The following is a 25,148-nucleotide window of genomic DNA, read 5'->3' as shown; positions in this document are numbered from 1 at the left end:
CAAAATGCTGGATCACAAAACATTGCATGTACTTACTTTCTGAACGAGATGCATTATTCATGAAGCCACTCTATCACAAAATCTCCTATTTACAACCTCGTGAGGAATTGAGTTCTATAATGATTTCCTCGGAATGAGTTATAACCCTAGGTTAATACTTCCCACTGCTTCCCTAAATTCTCAACAAGGGACTATACCTGATGAATTTCTTACAAAATCTTTTGATTCGAATGGATAATATCTGCTCACTTGTGCCTATGCAGACACCATCATAATATTTACCTATGTAGTATTATATCTAATGTAAAGCAGCCTAGTGTTGAGATCCTCCTTGAGCCACTCTTTTTCTCTCCGGTGTATGTGGATCCTATGGTTGGAACACTCACTTTACTCCTTTGTGAATATTATCATGAATCCTTTTTACTGTCTAGTAACATGAGGGCATATCTCAGCACCTATCATATATGTACCTGTCAATTCAAATGGTCACTTGTCTATATAAAGTTTCTCGGTTTTCGTGAATTAATGACAAGAAGATCTTTGTTTGCCCATCTTAGTATGACTTTCATGTCCACCTAGATCATACCTCAATGAGTAACTCACTTTGTTCCTAGTATTGTAGTTTCCCTTGATGTGGCCTAGTGTTGCAGCTTGAGAGTAGTTATGGCAAAAACATGTCTAGCTCACAACAAAGTGTTCATTCTCTCTAACCAATACATGATTTCATCCCAACATTAAGATGTCATAGCTACATGGTTTCCCTTGTGTGTGGTTGAAAGTTAAGTAGCCTTACCGCGACCTTTCCCTCCTAACCTCAGGTGGATGTTTAAGATTATAGCACATACTATGAGCATATTGATTTGAAAGACAAGTTTGTTGTATATCTAGTCCTCTCATATAGGATCAACTATTGTGAAGGTTTAAGCTGTCAGAATGATAATAATATCACAAGTGATCAACATCTTTTTTCATCCTCATGGGCTTGTGGCATATCTATTCCTTGTGTTAGTTAATGTTAAGAGTGCAATGCAACTACATGTATTTTGAAATCCACATCACATTCAGGGTGCCAGAATATTCTCATTTCGAGTTAAACTGATTTTACCTACATTCCAAGAGGCGACTGGTGTCACGTACTTGGCTATTTCTCTTTGAGGCCTACTATTGTCAAACAAGGCACATATGGAATGAAACAATTGTTGTTTTCCTTTTCATGATTCATAGTCTTCCAAGAATAAGTGACCCTAATGTATTTATCCTCCCGATTATGCCTCTCATATATCACATGTCTAAAATGACTGACTTCTTTTGCATCTTAAGATCATGTACATAGTTCCTACATTATCAATGCCTACTAGGTAACTCTATGCCTCATTTGTCGAACCTCGTTATTCCTATTTATAGTAAACCTATGGGGGTTGAAGGTTCAAACATTTCAAAGAAGAAGCATCATTCCATGATCAAACATATTGGATGCAAAGGTTTATGGTCATATTCAAGCTAGCACATCTTAGAGTAATTGTTGAGGTCGCCAAAAGTTTAGTTTAGGTGTTCGGCATACGGATTTAGAGTTAAAGAAAGTGAACGGGTTATTCTCGAGATTTTCTCTATATAAATACTCGGTGAATTGTTATGGAAGGTAAAGCGTGTGTAGTCACATTAGGCCTTACGAAATCTTGAAGGTAATAGGCTAAACTATGAGTATGATGTTTCCCTATTATTGTCCTCCATGTATTTGGTGTTTCATGTGTCTATGTTGAAGAAAATAGTTGGAGGCCCGCTATTCATTGTTCCGGTTGAGACTATTGAGGTTAATGAGAAATTGACTTATGAAGAGATTCTGGTTTCTATTATTGATCGGCAAGTCCGAAAGTTCTGAAATAGAGAAATTGCCTCCGTGAAGGTGTTATGGCAAAACCAACAGGTTGAAGAGGCTACTTGGGAGACCGAGGAAGAAATGAAGAAGAAGTACCCTCATTTGTTTGAATAGTCATGTATTTATAAAGTTGTGTTCTACAAAAATGCTAAGAGTTACCTTCAATGAATTATGTATCAACTGTATAGCTGATGTTAAAGGTGTTTCTTTTTGGCAGTATACTGCTCGTGAGGCCACGGTTGGCATTGTTTTAATGTTATGTTGCGTCGTTGTTTCATGTATTTGTTGTTAGGACTGGTTTTGGTGATTCACTGGCAGGTGGTTATGCCAAATTGCATGGGACACTCTTCCAAAAGCTCTGAAAAATTTAGGAGTTAACCAAATTTTGGGGCCTTAAGGAAGTTGAAATGTTGGAAGAATATCTAAGATCTATATGAAGTCAAGAACGATTAAAGATGATGGTTAAGATGAAATGAGGATAATACTATGCCTAATAATTACTTGTAAAACATTCGAGGACGAATGTTCTTATATTGGGGAGAATGTAACACCCCAAAAAATTTTGAAGTGTTTTAAGACCATTAAGAAGATTGGCAGGTACTAAGTATATTAATTCGAGTATGAAAAAGACTAAAAGTATGAATGATATCAAATAATCATGATAATATATTTATGAGGTGCATTAAGAATGGTTTATGGTCTAAGAAGAGCCCCAATGCTAAGTCAAGTTGAAAATTATACGATGGGATAGCGTTTCAAGTGAGTTCGCAGAAGACCTAACTTCAAACGAGTATAACTCTCAATATATGAAGTTTTATATGGTTTGTGACCTATAAAATGAAAAGTCTATGTGTCTAGTCGCTAATGCTTCAAACCGTTCGTCATTTGGAGACTCCTACAAGAAGTTATGAGCTTTTTACTAAAGGGTGACAGAACAACTACGTGAGTCGTGCGTAGCCTACGCACCATAGCAATGTAGCCTACGCACCATTGCGTAGGCAAATCCAGAAACTTCAAATTGAAGGGGAATGGAAGTCCACCCTGCGTAGTGATGTGCCGTAGAATTCCGGCACATTTGATACCAATTACATAGACTTTAGCTCATCTTTCAATGCATTTTTAGTTAATTCTTATGAAGTTTTGGTGTTTTGCAGTGCATGAGGCTTGAGGATCCAAAAACATGGAGAAGAAGTCAAAAAGCCACAAAAGGGCAGAAATGACGCAAGTATGCGGTCGCATAAAGCATATGCGGACCGCATACCCATCGTATACTGAAGCAGATTGTTGGTTAACTGACGAGAAAAAGATGCGACCCATTATGCAGTCGCATAACGATTATGCGAACCGCATAGTGATCGCATAACTGAAATCAAGAAAGCTGAGAAGCATTTATGCGGAGGAATATGCGGTCGCATAATGTATATGCGGACCGCATAATTGGAATGCGGTCAAGAGCTGGGTTGGATACATGAGATTATGCGGCGATCTCGAATAATATGCGGACCGCATACGTGATCTGCGACCAGTATGCGGTCGCATAAACCTTCTGCAGGGTTATTTTTGTCCAATTTTGGCTCCGACTTTTAGTCCACTATAAATAGATTTATTAGGGTTTTGTGGGGGAGCGAAGTGAGAAAAAGGAGATTACTTTTAGAGCATTGAATGCACCATTGTTTTGGAGACTTTTGAAGAGAGAATCTTTTATCTTTGTAAGCTTTATGACTCTATTTATCACTTTGTTCTTAGATTTTTGTATGAGTAGCTAGTTTTAATTTCTAAGGTTGTGGACCCTAGATGGGTGTTTACCATTGAATATATATATAATGGTTGGCTGATATTTATTCAGTTCTTATGCTTCCTGTGATGTTAGTGGTTGCAAACATTAACTAATTCCATTTCACTCTATCTGCACTTGGAAAAGTGGGCTAGGGTTTGGTAGAATTGAATACCAAAAACTTAAGGCGTTAACCCTTGTTTAATGGAATCGCCTAGGAACTAGTGGGTTCTATTTGGCATAAATTGGTTATTTTCAATCACAACTCTTTTACATTTGGGAAAATCTTGAAGAGTAGATATTACTCAACTATTGGGAAATAGTGGGTAGTCACATAGAAACCATTTGCATATCAAAGGACTTTCCATTAGAAATATATCATATTAGCACCGATAGCATTACATTACATGATGGGGACACAACCTTGGTTTCCTTAATCAAATTAATCACAACCTCACAATATTTTACTTGTCTTCACTTCACTCAATTGCAACATTCTTTTCAACTAACGGAATAGAATTACAAATTAAGTCAAGTTTCACACTACTCAAGTAACCTTTTCACACCTAGTTGGGTCATTATATTTGACATCGACCGCTTTACACTAATTATTAAGGTGTAATTTGAGCGTATCAAATTTTGGCGCCGTTGCCGGGGAATACGGTTTTGAAATTATGATTTAGTGTGTGCTTTACTTCACGTTCTTATTCCATCACACTTTGCTTGCTTTGTTTGGTGTGCTAGATAAACATGGCAGAGTATGACGAAGAAGAAAATCTGTTTGCGGATATAGATGAGTACATCGAGGACACAAATGCCATTGTCCCTCTGCGAGTTGACGCTGCTACCTTCAAGGTGGAACATGGTCTGATCCTAATACTTAAAGCAGAGGGATTTTTTAGGAATTCTACCGATGATGATCCAACACAACATCATAGAAACTTCTTGGGTGTGTGTGCGATGCACAAACAGAACAACGTGTCAGATGATGCCCTAAGACTGATGGTATTCAAGTACTCACTAGTTGGAGAGGCAAGAAAATGGATCCAAAATCTTCCACCTCACTCCATTCACTCTTGGCCTGAACTAGTTCATGCTTTCTTAGCCAAATGGTTCCCACAAAGAAGGAAATCCGAGCTCAAGGATAAAATTTTCTTTTTCAAGCAACTACCGGGAGAACACCTACATGAGGCATGGGATTGGTTCAAGCAATACCTAGTAAGGTTGCCTAATCATGGTTTTCCGGACAAAATCATGTCAGAAAAGTTTTACATGGGTTTGGATCCGTTGAACCAATCCATAGCAAAGAATGTTGCGGATGGGTCTTTTATGGATAAAACATTCACAAGGATCACACAAATTCTCGGCAAGATGGCAGAATACAATCAAGCTTGGCACTCAGAAAATACCATGGGTGGAATTGCATACGGTACTCCCTCTTTGACCAACATGATTAAGGAGAATCAAGAGAGAGATCAAGTAATTGTCGGTCTTGCCACAAACATTAATGTGTTAACCAAGATGTTCACTGAAAACCAAACTAAAAAGGTAAACAATGTGGAAGATGTGCAACCCTGGTCAACCGAAGATTACGAGGAGGCGAATTATGTCCATAATTCTCAAGGTGGTTATCTCCAACAAAATCAATGGAGGCCTAACCCACAAGGGCAAGGCCATCAACAGTGGCGCAATGATCAAGGTGGATCAAGTCAAGGTAATTGGAGCAATGCCAACAACAACTATGCAAACCGGAGTTCAAACCCCTATGTTCCACCAAAGGGGCAATACTCTAACTCCTCGCACTATAAGGAAGGCTCTTCAAGTGAGTCCAAGTTGGAGAGCATGCTTTAAAGAATATTGCAAAATCAAGAAAGGGGAAACACTACAATGAAAATCATGTCCGAAATTGTGGGGTCACACACCGCATCCATACAAAATCTAGAAATGCAAATGAGAGATTTGTCAAGAGAGCATAATCCAAAGCCGAAGGGCATACTCCCAAGTGACACAATTGCAAACCCTAAAGGAAATGGGAGTGGTCCAACTTCTCATTGCATGGCAATCACCACATGAAGCGGGAAGGTACTTCAAGGAGAAAACGAGCAAATTATTGGAGTAGATGATCTTGAGCAAGAGGTTGAAGCACAAGTTGAAGTGCAGGTTGTTGTTGAAGTTGAAAAGCTCCCAAAAAGTGTAAAAGTCCAAGAAGAAAATCATGAAAAGGTAAAGAGGAAAGAGGCACCAACATCTCTAGCACAAATTCCTAGACCTTCCCCTCCGTTCCCTCAAAGACTTGCTAGGAGGGTTGATGATAGCAAATTTGAGAAATTTTATGACATTCTCAAGCAATTGTCGGTGAACATACCATTTGTGGAAGCCTTTCAAGAGATGTCGGGTTTTGCTAAATACTTAAAGGACTTGATAACCAAGAAAAGAACCACCAAGAATGATGTTACTCACCGGGTTAGCCCCATTATTGCAACAACCACCGTTGAAAAGAAAGAACACCCGGGAGCATTCACCATTCCGTGCACTATTGGCCTGCGAGATTTTGCAAGGGCTCTTTGTGACAATGGGGCTAGCATTAACTTGATGCCTCTTGCCATTTACAAGCAAGCGGGGTTAAGCATGTCGAGACCTACAAGCATGAGATTGCAAATGGACGATCATTCAATCAAAAGACCAGTGGGATTATTGATGATGTCTTAGTGAAAGTGGAAAAGTTCCTCTTTTCGGATGATTTTGTGATCCTTGACTGTGCCGTTGACAAAGAAATCCCTATCTTCTTGGGGAGGCCATTCTTTGCTACCGGAACAGCACTTATGGATTCAGAACGAAACAAAATCAAGTTCCGAGTTAATGATGAAGAAGTCACCTTCCAAGAAAGAAGGGGTATGAAGTTGCCATATGCATATGAAGGCATCTCAGTCATTGATGTTGTTGATGAGGTAGAGGACTCAAGTGAAATGAAAATGGAAGAAGAATGCCTAGGTGAGGCTTTGGCGGAGATATTGGTAAATGGTGAAAACATGGAGGGGTACATGGAATCAATGAATGCATTAGAAGGACGTGAGTCTTACACTTACGCACCAAAGAAGCTTTCTCTTGACTTAGAGAATAGAGCCATTCCCCCAGCAAAGCCTTGAATTATTGAGCCGCCACAACTTGAACTCAAGCCACTTCCACCACACTTAAGGTATAAATTTCTTGGCTCTAACGATACTTTGTCGGTAATCGTTTCTTCCTTATTGAATGAGGTGCAGGTAGATCATTTATTGAATGTCCTACGGGAGCATCAACAAGCCATTGGGTGGACAATAGCGGACATCCGAGGGATTCCCGTCGGAATATGTGAGCACAAAATACAATTGGAACAAGGAAGCAAACCTAGTGTGGAGCACCAAAGAAGATTAAACCCGTCCATGAAGGAGGTGGTGAAGAAGGAAATCATCAAGTGGTTAGACGCTGGAGTAGTCTATCCCATTGCCGATAGTTGTTGGGTGAGCCCGGTGCAATGTGTGCCAAAGAAAGGAGGCATGACCGTTATCCAAAATGAGAAAAATGAGCTCATCCCAACAAGGACTGTGACCGGATGGAGAGTTTGCATGGACTACCAGAAGCTCAACAGTGCCACTTGCAAAGACCATTTCCCTATGCCTTGTATTGATCAAATGCTTGATCGGCTAGCGGGAAGGTCATTTTATTGCTTTTTGGATGGATACTCCGGCTATAACCAAATCAACATTGCATTGGAAGATCAGGAGAAGACACCATTCACATGCCCATATGGGACTTTTTCTTTTAGCCGGATGCCATTTGGGCTATGCAACGCTCCGGCTACCTTCCAACGGTGCATGATGTCAATTTTCTCGGACATGGTGGAAGATTTCCTAGAAGTGTTTATGGATGACTTCTCTATAGTAGGTGATTCCTTTGAGCATTGTCTTGACAACCTTAGACAAGTGCTCAAAAGATGTGAAGAAACAAACCTTGTATTAAATTGGGAAAAGTGGCACTTCATGGTAGATGAGGGCATTGTTTTGGGCAACACAATTTCCAAACAAGGCAGAGAGGTTGACCGCGCAAAGATTGAAATCATTTCTAAGCTTCCTCCACCCATTTCAGTAAAGGGTGTCCGAATTTTTTTGGGGCACGCCGGCTTTTATAGGCGTTTTATCAAAGACTTCTCAAAAATTACAAACCCCATGTGCAAGATCCTTGAAAAAGATGCTACGTTCGTATTTGATGAAAAGTGTCTCAAAGAATTTGAGGAATTGAAATAAAAGCTCACCACGGCACCTATCATTGTCACACCTGATTGGTCTCTTCCATTTGAACTCATGTGTGATGCTAGTGGTGTAGCCATTGGGGAGGTGCTTGGTCAAAGGCATAAAAAAATCCTTCATCCTGTCTACTATGCAAGAAAGACTCTCAATGGTGCTCAGATGAATTATACTGTGACCGAGAAAGAATTTCTTACCATTGTCTATGCTTTTGAAAAATTTCGGGCCTATTTGTTAGGATCCAAGGTAATAGTCTACACTGATCATGCTGCTCTTTGCTATCTTATGGCAAAGAGAGATGCAAAGCTAAGATTGATTCGATGGGTCCTTTTGTTGCATGAGTTTGACTTTGAAGTCAAGGATCGAAGAGGGACAGAAAACCAAGTCGCAGATCACTTATCTAGGCTTGAAGAAGCAGGGAGGCCAAAAGAGGACTTTGACATCAATGATGCTTTTCCAGATGAGCACATATTGGCATTGTCTAACACATTTGCTCTTTGGTATGCCGATATTGCTAACTATCTAGTTAGCGACCTTGTCCCCGATGGATTGGAAACATATCAAAAGAAAAAATTCTTGCGGGAGAGCAGGCAATACTATTGGGAGGAGCCCTTCTTGTTTCGTATTTGTGCCGACAACATCATTCGGCGATGTGTTCCGGAAGATGAAGTAATGCCAATTCTCAAAGCATGCCATGACTCCCCGGTTGGGGGTCATCATGGAGGAAATCGGACGGCCGCGAAAGTGCTTGAATGTGGCTATTATTGGCCATCTATCTACCATGACGCGAATCAAATGGTCAAGGCTTGTGAGCAATGTCAGAGGCAAGGATCAATCTCTAAAAGGCATGAGATGCCTATGAAGTTTGTAATGGAGGTCGAGATCTTTGATACGTGGGGGATTGATTTCATGGGCCCCTTTGTGAGTTCTTATGGCATGAAATATATCTTGGTGGGAGTGGACTATGTCTCCAAGTGGGTTGAGTCAATCGCCTTACCCAACAATGAGGCAAGGAGTGTGACCGCATTCTTAAGGAAGAACATTTTCATGCGGTTTGGTACTCCCCGAGCCATCCTTAGCGACGGTGGTTCTCATTTCTGCAACAAGGTTTTCACCGGGCTGCTCGAAAAGTATGGCGTAAAGCACAAGGTGGCCACGCCTTATCATCCTCAGTCGAGTGGTCAAGTTGAAGTTTCCAACAGGGAGATTAAAAACATCCTAGCAAAAACTGTCAATGCAAACATGACCGACTGGTCAAGGAAGCTAGAGGATGCATTGTGGGCATATCGCACCGCATTTAAGACTCCCATTGGCACCTCACCGTATCGGTTAATCTTTGGTAAGGCGTGTCATTTGCCCGTGGAGCTTGAACACAAAGCCATGTGGGCTCTGAAAAGGTTAAATCTTGGCTGGGCTGAAGCTGCTAATCTGAGAATTACACAACTCAACGAAATGGAAGAATTATGTCTCCATGCCTATGAGAGTGCAGCCATGTATAAGGAACGAATGAAGTTCGTTCATGACAAGAAGATCTTGAAACAGGAATTCAAATCTGGTGACTTGGTCTTGCTCTTCAACTCGAGACTCAAGTTATTTCCGGGCAAACTTAAATCCAAATGGTCTGGCCCATTCAAAATTGTGAATGTGTCCCCTTACGGTGCTATTGAATTAGAGTCGGAAGATGGACTTCGCACTTTCAAAGTAAATGGACAACGGGTTAAGCATTACCTGGGTACAACAGGAGACGAGCACTTGATAGAGCAAATTTCTCTCAAGGATAGTCCGACCCCTACCACTGAGTATCCCAAAAAGGGGACCAACATCGTTGTGCCGCGATGTTAAATCAAGCGCTTCTTCGGAGGCAACCCATGTGTGGTAAAAATTTTTAGTGATTGAACAGGTTGACATGTGTATTAGATTGCAGGTAGCCCAATTTACCATGAAACAGAGTGCAACGACTAAAGCAAAAAAAATGGTGGATCAGGGGCTTTCGGCAACTATGCGGTCGCATAATGACTTTGCGAACCGCATAGTTGTCGCAAACATAGCCAGTGAATTTGGGGAACTTGGGTCTGAAAACTGCGGTAAAAGTTCAAGTTATGTGGTACGCATAGATGTTATGCGACCGCAGAATGCATCGCAGAATGGAGGTAAAGTAACTCAGCTCTAAACTCATCGCATAACACATATGCGACAGCATAATGTGTTATGCGACCACTTGCCCACCGCAAAACATCCAGGTATAAATCCCTAATCCTTCGCATACTGTCAATCCCACTCGCACACGAACACTTAACAACTCTCACAAAATCAAAAACACAAAAACAAAAGAAATGAAAGAAAAGCCAAAAAAAAACATTTTAATCACGCACACATATCACATATCAAGGATCGGAATTAAGGAATTTACCTTGCTCATAACTCAAATTTCACCTTCGTCTTGCTCCAATATCTGGTATGTGACTCTTTCACGGTTGTTTTTTTTTCTTTTTTTTTTATTAATTGTTTTTTCACGTTTGTGGATTCATTGCATAATGTCCATCATTTGAACTCCATATCTCGTTTTCGTTCTCAAACATGTGCGGTGGGTACCTGCGTGGGCTATTGGTGGTTTTTTTTTTTGCCTGCGAGTGTAGGGAACAAAGTCGTCGCCAACAAGACCCTAGAAGGCCCAGTGATTTGAACTTATGGGACCGCTTATGCGTTCGCAAAAGGTGTTTTGCGTATCGCATAGCTACCGCAAATACAATCAGTTAAACTACCTTTCTTGTGTGCAAATCTGTGATCCCTTTGCGATCGCATAATCCCTTAAGTCTGGGGTATGAAATTCTGCGATAAGTTTGCGGTCCGCATAGTGGATATTCGACTGCATAACCTATCGCATAACTTGTTTATCTATTTTATGCTTCCTCCACATTTATTTTACGCTATGACCACCTCTCGTGCACTGTTTTATTGCAGGAATGGAACCAAGGAAATCTATTGCAACACGATCACCACCTGCTCATGGGAAGAAAAGAGCTGCTCCGGATTAACAAGCACAACAGTATAAGTGTCAACGGTAGGAAACCACCTGCAACACTACTTATCACTCCTCCCAGTCTGAAGAAGAGGGGGCACAGACGGACATCCTGCCATCAGTTGACCTACAAGCTGAAGCAAGGCGGAAGAGAGAGGAGGATTCGAAGTTTGGGGTCCCAGGATCATGGAACCTATACAAAGAGGGGATAAAAAAGAGAAACATTCTCGAGGAGAAGCAGTTAAGCCTGAATGGTCTGAAAGAGAACTACCCTCACATAATTGAAAACATTCAGAAAAGGAAATGGGGATTCTTCACGGATGCCCTAGATGACTACAATGAAACAATTGTGAGGGAATTCTATGCTTCCTATGCTGCCTCAAGAAATGCTGAACAAAGGCGGAATAGGATATTTTTGGACTCCGTTCTAGTTCGAGGGGTTCAGGTTCTCTGTAACGCAGGCACAATCAATGATCTATTCTTTGAGGACTGGTCATCAGGCACAGCTGAATATGATGCAAAAGTAACCAACAAAGATAACGAGCGTGCTTGTATAGAATCTGTCATAGCAAAGGGAACCCCCTCCTGGATTGACCCGCGCTACAAGATTTACAAACGGGATATCACCCAGGAAGCCCGATATTGCCTCAACTTTGTTTGCTGCTGTCTTATGCCGACTAGAAATGAGACAGACATCAACATTGAAACGGCCCTCATAATTGCATGCATCATGTCGGACATCAAGATTGATGTGGGACACATTATCTTCAAGGAGATGGGAATCAGGGCACACCAAAAGCAAACTTCTCTTCCTTTCCCATGCTTGATCACGACTCTTTGCAAAGCTGTAACCGTTCCACCTGTCCCGAAACATGATCGTATGGAGAAGGCTCTCTAGTGCATTGACATCACTCGGCTAAGTGATGAAGTAGGCAAGGAAACAGACATCCAGCTCGAGACCTCATTCCCTCCTGCATCCGACTCACCAGCACCTGCACCTGCTCTTTCATCAATGCATGACACTCCTATTGCCCCTGCTGCTTCCGCTGATTCCTCAGCCACTCCTCAGGCTCAGCTAAGCAGTGCACAACTACCTGTTTCCTTGCCAGCTATCACAAAGCTGGGTCTACTAGCTTAGCATGCCAGCGCCATGGTAGACCGGCTGACAAAGAAACTACCAAAACTCATCAAGCAAATATTGGGTCCCACTCAAGCATCAATGAGTGCGACTCAACAACATCATAAATCATATGAAGATCGCCTTATGCACTTTGAAGTGCGACTTGAAAAGGTCGACCGAGGTGAGGTTGGAGATATGCCATAGCTTAGGAAAGATGTTGCTAAGCTGAAAACAGAGCTGCACAAGCTGTAGAACTTAGAGTTCGATTTGACTTCTCTCCTTCCGGAGGGTGGTGAGCAGGGCACAAGCACCTCCATTCCGGGCCTAAATCTAGACTTCTCCAACCTCATGACAGGCCTAGAGGCACAGGGTGAGGAAACTTCAAAGACTCCAGCTGCCATTGTCCACATTGACACTCCTTCAGAGGAGGACTCCAGAGGGTCAGAAGGAGAATCAGATGACGGAGCAACTGAAGATGAGGAAACTGATGAGGAAGCATTGGCAAAGGAAACTGAGGGTCAACGGGACTATAAGGGTAAGTAGGTGGCGGCTTCTATAGAGGATGCTTCTACATAGGCTCAGGCTGCAGAGGAAGCAGATGTGCAGAAAGCAATTGCACATTCACTTGCTGACATGGTCGCCAGGGCACATCCAGCTGCCCCACAGGCATCACTGGGAGAGTTCAGCAGCTCCCAAACTCCTGTTTCAGCCACACAGCAGGTGGAGCTTCCTGCTCCAGCCTCAGCGACCGCCACCACAGTTGCCCAGCATGCTCCAAATCCTTCGAGCGCCCCAGGAAGCCCCTAAACTTAGCTTTTCAATTTTTATGCATTAGGGGACAATGCATGATCTTTAAGTTGGGGGTGGGGTAGGTATTTTGTATGATATTTTGTGTAATAGTTGTATGAAATCCCTGTTCTTTAATAGCATAGACTGGTAGTTGGTAATAAACTCCCCTTGGTTTTTCTTCGCCAGGTTCTTTTTCAGGGGTGTAATAGTAGAACCATGGAACGCTTTGACTTGTTTGGTGTGATTGTATAGTTTCAAGCATGTAAGGAAATTTTTGGTGAATAAATGGTACCCTTCATTCTTTGACTTTGTATGGTTAGTCATTCTGGTGAATTTGAGGCTCGCTCTTTGACTTTATGTATACTCAGAATCTTGCATATCATGTGATAAAAGCTGTGAGTTGCCTTGCATTCACTTGAGGGCTGAAACTATGTTGAGTCGAACAGTTCATGTGTCGTGAGTGAGTGAGGATTTGTGTAAATAATGCGCATGTTTAACTTGTGATGTCTAGAACTTGCCCGGTTGGTTTCTTTGTGCAAATCTCAGGCTATAGGTTGGGTGCTGAGATGATCTTAGGCTATCTTTGTGACTGCTAGCTAATTTCGACCATAAATTGTCCTCCCCGGTACATAAATTACACTAGTTACCCCTGTTGAGCCTTTAACCTTTTCTTTGGCCACCACATTACAAACCTGTACCCTATGGTGAAATAATTCCCATTTGAACCTAACCCTCCTTGAACGAGTAAGAACGAGGCTAAAAGCCTAAGTTGGGGGTGCCGGTACAAAGTGGAGATTGAAAAGGTTGACACTGCATGTAGAATAAACAAATATGGTTCCTCAAAGTTGTATATATATGAAAAAACTCAAGCTCCGAAAAGAAATGATTTTATATATAAAAAAAAAGAAAAAAAAAGAGAAAAAAGATAAAAGAAAAGAGAAAAGTGGAGTCTTGTAGAAATTGAATAAACACTTTGAGGTGATTCGTTGTCGGTTACTCGAGGTCGATCAATGCTCTGTAGTAAAGAAACAAAGTATAAGTAGATTTCAAGGAGGGTATAGCCATGACGCTCCCATATATACATCCAACCCATCCCGAAACCTACATTACAACCTGTGAAAAGTCCCAGGTGATCTTCAGCCAATCATTCCTGAGATAGGAACAAGTTAAAATAAGGGCAAGCACATGGACTGATACTTGTAACATGTAAGCTTTCGTTCCGAGTGAAAGAGTGCTTGATTGCATCCCTTGTAAATATGTGAGTCGTGGATTTTCTTTGTTGTGAGCGCGCATGAACTACAAGATTTAACAGAAGTCAGTTCCTTGAATTAAAATACGAGTGCACTTAGCTGTGAGTAACATTTTTTCAGTTTGGTTGAGGCTCAAAGTTTACAAGTTGATTGGTTGCATTGTTAAGTGATATTTGTCTTCCATGAAGGGTCATTAAATGAAGTTACATGCTTGATTAACTAACAGTTAATACCATCTACGGTCACTACTATTAGTGAATTGTCGGTAAGAGTTTAGAATAGGATAAGTTTTGTTCGAGTTGCTTGAGGACAAGCAAGAGTTTAAGTTGGGGTGTTGATGTGCCGTAGAATTCCGGCACATTTGATACCAATTACATAGACTTTAGCTCATCTTTCAATGCATTTTTAGTTAATTCTTATGAAGTTTTGGTGTTTTGCAGTGCATGAGGCTTGAGGATCCAAAAACATGGAGAAGAAGTCAAAAAGCCACAAAAGGGCAGAAATGACGCAAGTATGCGGTCGCATAAAGCATATGCGGACCGCATACCCATCGTATACTGAAGCAGATTGTTGGTTAACTGACGAGAAAAAGATGCGACCCATTATGCAGTCGCATAACGATTATGCGAACCGCATAGTGATCGCATAACTGAAATCAAGAAAGCTGAGAAGCACTTATGCGGAGGAATATGCGGTCGCATAATGTATATGCGGACCGCATAATTGGAATGCGGTCAAGAGCTGGGTTGGATACATGAGATTATGCGGCGATCTCGAATAATATGCGGACCGCATACGTGATCTGCGACCAGTATGCGGTCGCATAAACCTTCTGCAGGGTTATTTTTGTCCAATTTTGGCTCCGACTTTTAGTCCACTATAAATAGATTTATTAGGGTTTTGTGGGGGAGCGAAGTGAGAAAAAGGAGATTACTTTTAGAGCATTGAATGCACCATTGTTTTGGAGACTTTTGAAGAGAGAATCTTTTATCTTTGTAAGCTTTATGACTCTATTTATCACTTTGTTCTTAGATTTTTGTATGAGTAGCTAGTTTTAATTTCTAAGGTTGTGGACCCTAGATGGGTGTAATGTTAATGGGTCTTTACCATTGAATATATATATAATGATTGGTTGATATTTATTCAGTTCTTATGCTTCATATGATGTTAGTGGTTGCAAATATTAACTAATTCCATTTCACTCTATCTGCACTTGGAAAAGTGGGCTAGGGTTTGGTAGAATTGAATACCAAAAACTCAAGGCTTTAACCCTTGTTTAATGGAATCGCCTAGGAATAAGTGGGTTCTATTTGGCATAAATTGGTTATTTTCAATCGCAACTCTTTTAAATTTGGGAAAATCTTGAAGAGTAGATATTACTCAACTATTGGGAAATAGTGGGCAGTCACTTAGAAACCATTTGCATATCAAAAGACATTCCATTAGAAATATATCATATTAACAGCGATAGCATTACATTACATCATGGGGACACAACCTTGGTTTCCTTAATCAAATTAATCACAACCTCACAATATTCTACTTGTCTTAACTTCACTCAATTGCAACATTCTTTTCAACTAACGGAATAGAATTACAAATTAAGTCAAGTTTCACACTACTCAAGTAACCTTTTCACATCTATTCCCCGTGGGATTCGATACCAACCTAGTTGGGTCATTATATTTGACATCGACCGCTTTATGCTAATTATTAAGGTGTAAATTGAGCATATCACGTAGCCTTTGTGCGTAGCCTACGCAGCTTCAAGGGTCATTTTAAGGAGTTAAAAACGTGGGTTTAGAGAGAGAATGTGTTAGTTCTTCATCTTGGAATGGATTTCTATAGAGAATGAGGAGCTCTTCCATCATGGATACACTTCAAGGTAAGTTTCTTTGGCACAAGGATGATTATATAACATCATTTAATGATAACACTAACATTATTATGGATCAAATCCGTAGGAAATGGGTTGAATCTTCAAGAACACCAAAAACATGAAAAGTGAGATTCTTCCACCAAGAGGTAATCCCTTCACTTGAGCTTTATATATATGTCATATTGGAGTATGGGTAGAATGTTTATGAGTTTTATTTAAAGTTATAATGAGATATTGTATGAACCCTAAGGGCGGGTCTTAAGAATGCCATCTTTGGGTAAAGAAGAAGATGAATAGTGATGAATTGATATAAATACATATGTCTTGAGTTTCTAATCATTCCAATACACTTAATAACTTAATTGATGAACAAATTTAATTGGAAATCACCATTTGGAAAAGATACAACACTCGTTCTTGAACCTAGAGTTTTGTTGGAGAAGGCAATGAATAATGACTTGATGATGTTGGGTAATTAACATATTATTATTTACACATGCTTGTACTAATAAGGTTTGTGGGAAGATTGTTGAGCTCAAATAAGTCAGGATTGGGTTGTGGAGTGAAGAAAATCTTGTAGGAGAACCTTGTAGCCAAATTTGCACATCTAGTATTTGATAAAATGCTCAAATCAGCTGAAAACATGAAAACCTTCCAAATTTGTGTTCAATTTTGTTATGTCTCAAAATAGATTGCGATTGCTTTAATTTCCAGGATGTTGTAGTAATTTAAGGAAAGCTCAAAGCGAGGTATGTTGGCTAAACTACTCTCTTAGAATTGAATTCTGTGATGTTCCCATAAGTTTCAAGTATGGTTGTCTCAAGTTCCTTATTCTATATTCCGAGATGTTCCCAATAAATTCAATTGTCCCGAATAAGAAAAGTGTCGAGAATTATGTATACCAAACATGTTCTGAATGTTCCTATCATATTATGTTATCCTTTGGGAATTTATTCAAGAATGATATGTGTATTAAAATGCTATATCCTTGAGTCATGTTTCAAATGAAGGTTATGATGCCAAATTATGTGAGAAAATCCCAATATGCTTAAGACTCTTAATTGCTCATATGTGTACCTAATGTCTTGATTGGAGATGTCTTATTATTGATAATCTATAAAGATGGTTGCAAAGAAATAAGTGAATTGGGGATATAAAGTGTGGCCAACGTGCCAAGAGTGAAAGTTATACTAGTGGCCAATGGTGCCAATGAAATAAAATGATGTGAGAAAGATTTTGAAATGAGCTTCGATTCAACTGTTCTAAAATTGACTTTGAAAATACAATTGCGTAAAAGCTTATGAATTCAAGTGATGCCCATATATGGCTATTTTAACTAATGCGATGCTTTGTAAGTAGTTTTGATGTGTTGTTTGTTCTTACATATTCGTGAGTTGAAATTGTGTATTGCCCTTTTTGGGGGAAAATATTTCAAGAATAAATGGTGTGTTACTTGTTTATGATTTTAACTTGCGCATCGATTGCCAAAACATTTACTCCATTTCTTGGAAAGAAATCCATTGTGTTTAAAGTCTTCATTACTCATGAACCTAAAGTTGTGATTATCGGAATATTTTATTTGTTGATATTTATGATGATGATCCATGAAAGGAAAGATATGAAAGTGTGGAATACGCAATACGGCCATTGTGCCATGAATGAAGAATCATATGTATGGCCAAGAGAGCCAATGAAATAATGATGTTGAAAGTTGTTGAAAGTGCCAATGAGGTTATATGCGGTATGAAAGGTTATGAGATAAATGCATTTGTATTGTTGTTTCCTTTGTAAGCAAATCAATAACATTTTTGGGAGTATCTATAGTCACCGAGGAAGGGTAGGTTGAAATAACCTAACCCCAAAACTACACGTGCCGGTGTAGGAGTGGATTGTGAGCCCTACTCTATTCCCATCATGGTGTCATTTGATGTTGTACATTGTATTTTGAGGTATAGCGTGGGCGTTGTTGTTGGCACTTCCATACTACTCTTTTATTGTACTTAGAGGCTCCGTAGATAGGTTGTGGGTGGTGTTTGGTATGGGGAATTGAACTAGAGATGTCGGTATTTGGCAAACATGTTTTTCATTATATTTATAAACTTATAATATTTTGGATATTATGAATGAAGCTGCTAATGGAAATGAAATGGGAGTTGTTAATGAAATCTTTTTAGTGTTTGATTAATGGAGTGCATCTCCTCTTTATTAATGGATGAGTTTGGGTAGAAGAAAATCTAACAGGCTTGCTCGACCGGGTTCACTCGGTTAAGCGCCGGTCGCGTTCCCCGAGTTCGGGGCGTGGTAGTCATCCACTCTACTCTATTCTCCAATGCACCACCAATACGAGCCGAATGACTTGTGCTCCATCAACACATGAATACCCTAAAAGAAGTGATTCCTTTTCCTTGCTCACTACGTCTCACACGAATAACAAACCTCAATCTTTCCATAATTTCAATATATCCCTAAAGTATAATATATCATCCATCCAGCAATTTCCTTGCTCGAGTCTTTCTCGAAATCAACCTTTTTAAATCATAACTTATCCACAAGTATCCCTCAGTCCAACTGGCCTAATACATCACCATGTAATCTGATCGTTGATAGTAGACTCCCCCACTAAGGTCGAAGATATAGTAGACATCATCTGATAAACACATTACTCTTCCTTTATAACTGCCATGATCGCGCACTGTAACTAAGTTGAATTCTTCATAAGCTAAGGTATCACTATTCATAAAACACTTCAAATCATCTTCCAAGCACCGGGATAGCCGTGCGAACATTTTCAAGAGATCCAAACTCAAATTGCAGCATATACATCCCACTGTGTAGAAAAGAAACTCTTCATAGAAACATCATAAGGATCACACAATCTTAGACCATCCCGTAGGAGATACCCACATGCTTAGCCTCAACTGGCATCTCTCTATGACTTTATCATGGTCACAACCACTATGCAATCCCTTAATCTTCTCGAGTCTAAACTCATCAACAACACATAAGAATCTACTTCATTATAAAAATTAACAACTGCAAGATCCCTCAACACACTCCTAACTCGAGACTGAACAACACATCAACACAGAAATCAAATATCCATAACCCTTTGCACGCCAAGCAAATCCTTCTCATCACATCCAAACCATCTAATCATAGTCCTCAGTTAGATAATACTTATCATACCGCTAGGTCACAACTCACTAAACCATCAATTCCACTCCTAGGGACACTACCAGGAATATAGGTTCAATAGCACATACTCACACAACTGAAACTATCGAGCCCAAGTTGTGGTCTAAATCTGGCCTAAAGTCCTCGAGACTGGCCTACCTCTATAACACACAAAACACATCTCGCACCTTATCCATGACATCAGAAGCGTCGGTGCACAGCTGATACCGAGTGACAACATAACATACGAGTGAATGAATAGAAACCGAAGATATAAGCTTCAAGTGGAAATAAAGTCGCACGATAAAGAAATAAAGATGAGAAGTTTCCTAGATTCCTTGCAGCCTCTCGAATATAAGTATGGTCATCATCATACCAATTTGCAAGATTCTATTAGACACTTTCTCATGACTCGTAGAACCTATGAACCTAGAGATCTGATACCAACTTGTCACGATAAAAAATCCACCTAATTGTGATGGCACCTAATCCAACCTGCTAGGTAAGCCAAACAACAGTTACACCATTCTCATAATGATCATAATTAATCAATAAATGAAATAGTTGAATTTCTATACAATATCCCAAGGATTGGTACTACAAGTCATGAGCCACTAAGATTTAGATTTACAAAGCTAGTATGAAAATAAATAAAACATATGTGTGGAATATACATAAACAAGGTACGAATCAAAAGCTATCAAGGACAAGTGGTAGCTATACCTAGAGAGCAGGTACATCTGAATGCCAGTTTCTGTCATCAACAACAGCTCAGCTCCAAGATCTGCACGCAAGGTGAAGAAGTGTAGTATGAGTACAACTGACCACATGTATTCACCAAGTATCATAACTAACCTTAGAGAGGTAACAGTGGCAAGAATTATTAATGATACTCGCTAATAACTTGTTCATTTCCTGAATTTGACAAGTACACAGCAATGGTGCCATCTAATCATATAACACGGATAAAATCACATTTGTGCACAAAGAGATAATGTGAAAAGTCCTGAATCAGTTAACAATCCAGCATATAGAGAAGATATGTGTCCAGTATCATAAAATCATCAAACTTGAATATAGAGAAGATATGCGTAAAGTATCAAATAATCCTTCCACATTTACATATAGAGAAGATATGTGTGAAATAGCAATCATTCATTCAACAAGTGTATATAGATAATATATGCGTGATTAAACAAGTCAAGTCACAAGATTCACATATAGAAAAGATATGTACCGTGTCTTGTCTCATCAAGCAAGGTAGCATATAGAGAAGATGTGCATAAACGCATGTATACATTCCGGAGCTAGCATATAGAGAAGATGTGCAGAAAAATCATGTATACATCCAAGGAGTTTGCAAATAAAGAAGAGATGCAAATTCTAACAAACGATTAACTATACCAAAATCCACATCAACCAAAAACCCGTCGGTTTCTCACAACCTGCATGTACACCATCAAGAGAAAAATATGATAGGGTGACCCTAGGGGGGTGGATCCTTATCCACATGTTGCACGGACAACTCACATGCCAATACTAACAACCGCATGGACAACTCACTTGCCAATAATAAAAATCACATGAACAACTCACATAGCAATAATAACTCGTATCCGCACGGACAACTCACTTGCGAGTAATAACAATTGCACGGATAACTGATGTGCTATCAGTCCCGTCCATATCACGTAGAAAGCATATATACAAGAATACATGTGTATGAGCAATGGATATCAAATACTCATGGACTGATATAAGTGACATGCTATGGTATGTGTCTGTAGGAAGTGTACTACCATGGCTGCAATTAGGCAATTTCATCACAAAATAGCAGTTATCATGTTCAATCAGGATATTAACCTATATGTAACCTCTAATTCAAGGCATATCGTTTCCTAAGCACTACCCCGAGCATGGATAGTACCTCGGTGCATGCACATGGGCTCAACCCCTCACATGTGCAACACCCATAGCACGTAGATATTATTAATAACTTAGAAAACTAATGCCTCAACCAAGTTTAGGTAAGATAGTTAACTCAAAAGAGCCAAATAAATACTCGTAAAATGAATTCCTGCTTGAATCGACCTCCGAACAGCTCGAATCTAGGCAAAAACAACGCAATAACATCAAATAATGCCATAAGAATCAAATCCAAAAGATAAAGGTCGAATCATTTATCAAATACTCAAAGTTAACAAAAAGGACAACCCGGACTCGCACCCCAGAACCCGACAAAATATACAAATTCCGATAAACAATTCGAGTACGAGTCCAACCAAACAAGTTTCATCCAAATCCAACTCCAAAATGATATTTAAAATCCAATTATTCACTTTAGAAATGTTTTGCAAAAAATCCCCAACTTCTCTTTTAGATTCACCAATCAAATACCAAAATCAAAGATAGAATATATAAATTATAATAAAAATGAGTCAAGAGCACTTACCCAATCAAAGTTGGTGAAAATCACCTCAAACATCGCCTTAATCCGAGCTCCCAATCTCAAAATGTGGTTAAATGAGTTTCAAGTCTGAATATAGAACCTTATACCACTGCTCCATGGAAACCCTTCGTGAACGCTGCACGTGCCTCACGTACGCGAAGTGCAGTACCTAACTTTCCAAAGAATACTCTCCTTATTCGCGGCACCTACCTCGCGAAGGCAACTCCACCAGCTCCTAGCTCTCTAACAGGAATGTGGTCCCTCACCCTTGAACGCGAAGAACAAATCTCCTCCAGTCCATTTTCCTTTTTCACAAACTTGATTACCCCCCCCCCCCCCCGATGAACGGGATTCATAGCTGACACCAGCAAACACGAGCAATGCAAACATGAGCTAAATGGTATGATACCGCCACGAAATTCACCCGAGCCCCTCGGGACCCCGTATGAACATGCCAACATGTCCCAAAACATATAACGGACCTACTCAAGGCCTTGAATTACAGAAAATAACATCAAAACCACGAATCACACCTCAATTCAAGCTTAATGAACTATTTTTAATTTCTAAATTCCAAACTTACGTCAAACACTGTCAAAACAACCTGGAATGACCCCAAATTTTGCACAGGAGTCATATATTACCATATGAACATATTCCAAGGATTGGAATCCCAAACAGACATCAATAAAAACAAAGGCAACTGTGGGTCAAACCTATCAACTCTCCAAACCTTCAAACTTTTAACTTTCGGCAATTAGCCTCAAAATCATGTAAGAACACCTGAACTCAAATCCAGGTGTCACGACCCTAATTTTCCTCTGTAGGATATCATGATGGTACGTAGTATCTACGAATAGGTAAGCCTAACATTTTATAACAACTGAACAAATATAATTAACAAAATACTAAAAACCAATATGGTAAACTCATATAAACTTTTGAAACACAGAGTCTCTAAAGTGCACTCCCCAAGAACTGTGGAACTAAGTTATAAGCTCTACAGAGTAAGCTAAAGTATCTAGTACATCACTGTCTGAATGAAAAATACAACAGTAGTAGAAATATGGGAAGGTGACTCCGAGGCCTGCAGACGTGGAGCAAGTATACCTTGAAGTCTCCAAAGTAGCAAGTTGAATCAACTCTAGCGTTCGGCAAGGACAGACATGCCTGGATCTGCATAGAAATTGTGCAGAAGTGTAGTATGAGTATACCACAACGGTACCCAGTAAGTGTCGAGCCTCACCTTGGTAGAGTAGTGACGAGGCCGGGTCAATACACTTACTAGGATATAAATAAAAAGAGTAAAACCATAAAATGAATAATAATGGAAAGCGGAGAAATAAGTAATACGAAACAAGATAATGACATGAACTAATGCCGGAAATTAAACATGGAAATAACATAAAATAAGAAGCTAATGGGAACAAAAATGATCGTATACAGACGACACTTGCTAAACAAGGAAGAACAAAACAACAAGAAACATTCCCACAAAAACTACTTGCAAAATGAGATAAATAACAAGAATCACAACGAGGTACCACCTCGTGTACAATAAGAATCACCACTGAGGTACCGCCTCATGTATATATATCAAGAATCACAACCGAGGTACCGCCTCGTATTCACAGTTCAAAATCTCAATCACAATCTCTTCTTATGTCGCCGCGTGAGCCTTACATTTGTAATAGGTTTCTGAAAACAGTTTTCATGAAATAGCTACATGCACTTTATCCCACCTTATGACCTCGTGTGGCTTCACGTACTTCCCTAACAAGCAACAACACATAAGTCCCACTGCATGCACATTAACTTTAAGCCTTATACTGCCGCATGCGCGTCAATATCGCATTACAATAACAACTCGCACAACAAGTGCCCATATATCACCACTTGCCAACAATCAACAATATCAATGTTTTCACAACAATGGCCCACGGCTCCACCACAAGGGGTACAATAATATCAACAATAACAATGACTGTAAAATGCTCAAGAAGGAAGATGTTTCACCAATAACAATTTCGCTTTAATGTGATAATGGCTTTTATGACTTCAACACCAACAACGAGATAATATATAACCGCAATATTAAATAAGAATAACTCACATTGGAAGAGATAACGTATAACAATTATTTCAAATAATTGAAATCAACAAGGAAGCAGATAACATGAACAATATCTTCAAGTATTGATAATCAAGAATTAAAGGGATAACACGAACAATAACTTCAAATAAAGATAATCAACAATGAAAGAGATAACATGCAACATTAATAGAGGGAACAAGTTCCACTAATGCATGATTGCATTTTATCAATTAGAATGTAGAACAAGTGTTAACGAAATCATTTAAGGCATGTAAGGATAGACTAACACAAGTAAGAATAGATTAACTAAGAGAATTTAGAACATGATACGTCAATTCAATTAACGCATAGAAAGAGTCTAAGTAGCCTAAACTGATCAAATATCACGTACAACCCGTGTACCCACTCGTCACCTTACATACAGGGCTTTCATAAAGCACAAATGAATCAATCAATATCGATCCCAAGGATTAGTTACCCCACGCAAAATTAGGCAAAACACTTACCTCAACTAGGCCAATTCAACTCTCGAAAATAGCTTTTCCCTTAAAATTCGCCTCCACACGGCTCAAATCTAACCAAAATCGACTTAATATCATCAAACAATGCTAGGAAAATCAATTACAACAGATAAAGCTAAGATCTTTGCACTTTTCCAAAAAAGTAAACAAAAGTCAACTCGGGCCCGCCCGATCAAAATCCGGGTCCAAAGGTAGATTCCAACTACCCATGACCCCACGAGTTCATATATGTGATTAGTTTCAAAATCTGAGTCCAAATTGACTCTCAAAACTCAATTTCTTATTTTTCATAAACTTGACAAAGTTTCACAAATTTCCACCTTGATTCACAAGATTTTGATTTTAAAATCTAAGATATATTGATGGAATATGATTAGAAATGGAAGAGAATCACTTACCCAAAGTTCGTAGATGAAAATCTACTCTCCAAATCGTCTCCTACCCAGTCTAGGGTTCAAAATATGAGAATGAGAAATGAAATCCCGACTTCCAGCCCTTTTGATCAGCTCCAGATGTCTCTATTGCAACATGAATTCGCAATTGCGAACTATGTCTCACAAATGCGGCCACTCTTAGTCCTATGAGGAGGTCGCAATTGCGACTCTGGCTTCACATTTGTGAGAAATAGTTTGCAATTGCGAGTATTTGAAATTGCGAACTACCCTCTCCCTGAAGCTACTTCACAATTGCGAGCAAGGTATCGCAATTGCAGTACCTGAGGGCCCCCTGCTAAGCTCACAATTGCGAAGCTGGTGTTGGTAAATGCGATACTTGAAGCATTAGCACATCAGATTCTACAATTTCAGTTCAAACCTTCCGAAACATGTCTGAAATGCATTCGAGCCCCCGGGGCTCCAAACCAAACATCCATACAAGTCTAAGAACATCATACGAATTCGATGGCGTGATCAAAACACAA

General features: G+C 39.7%; 1 protein-coding gene and 1 non-coding gene across 2 annotated transcripts; one reads left to right on the top strand and one right to left on the bottom strand.

Moving 5' to 3' along the window:
- Nucleotides 1-4,400: 4,400 nt before the first annotated feature.
- Nucleotides 4,401-6,796, top strand: LOC138894076 (uncharacterized). Its single transcript, XM_070178750.1, has 3 exons — nucleotides 4,401-5,364; nucleotides 5,743-6,216; nucleotides 6,264-6,796. Exons 1-3 carry the CDS (start codon nucleotides 4,401-4,403, stop codon nucleotides 6,794-6,796), a joined length of 1,971 nt encoding a protein of 656 aa, XP_070034851.1.
- Nucleotides 4,785-4,891, bottom strand: LOC117277017 (small nucleolar RNA R71). Its single transcript, XR_004507284.1, has one exon. It is a non-coding gene; the product is annotated as a small nucleolar RNA R71 (small nucleolar RNA).
- Nucleotides 6,797-25,148: the final 18,352 nt, after the last annotated feature.

The sequence above is a fragment of the Nicotiana tomentosiformis genome, chromosome 6 (genome assembly GCF_000390325.3).
Source record: "Nicotiana tomentosiformis chromosome 6, ASM39032v3, whole genome shotgun sequence".
NCBI classification, from domain to species: domain Eukaryota; kingdom Viridiplantae; phylum Streptophyta; class Magnoliopsida; order Solanales; family Solanaceae; genus Nicotiana; species Nicotiana tomentosiformis.
Note: the sequence above shows the minus strand (reverse complement) of the source record. Positions and strands in the feature narration are given on the sequence as shown.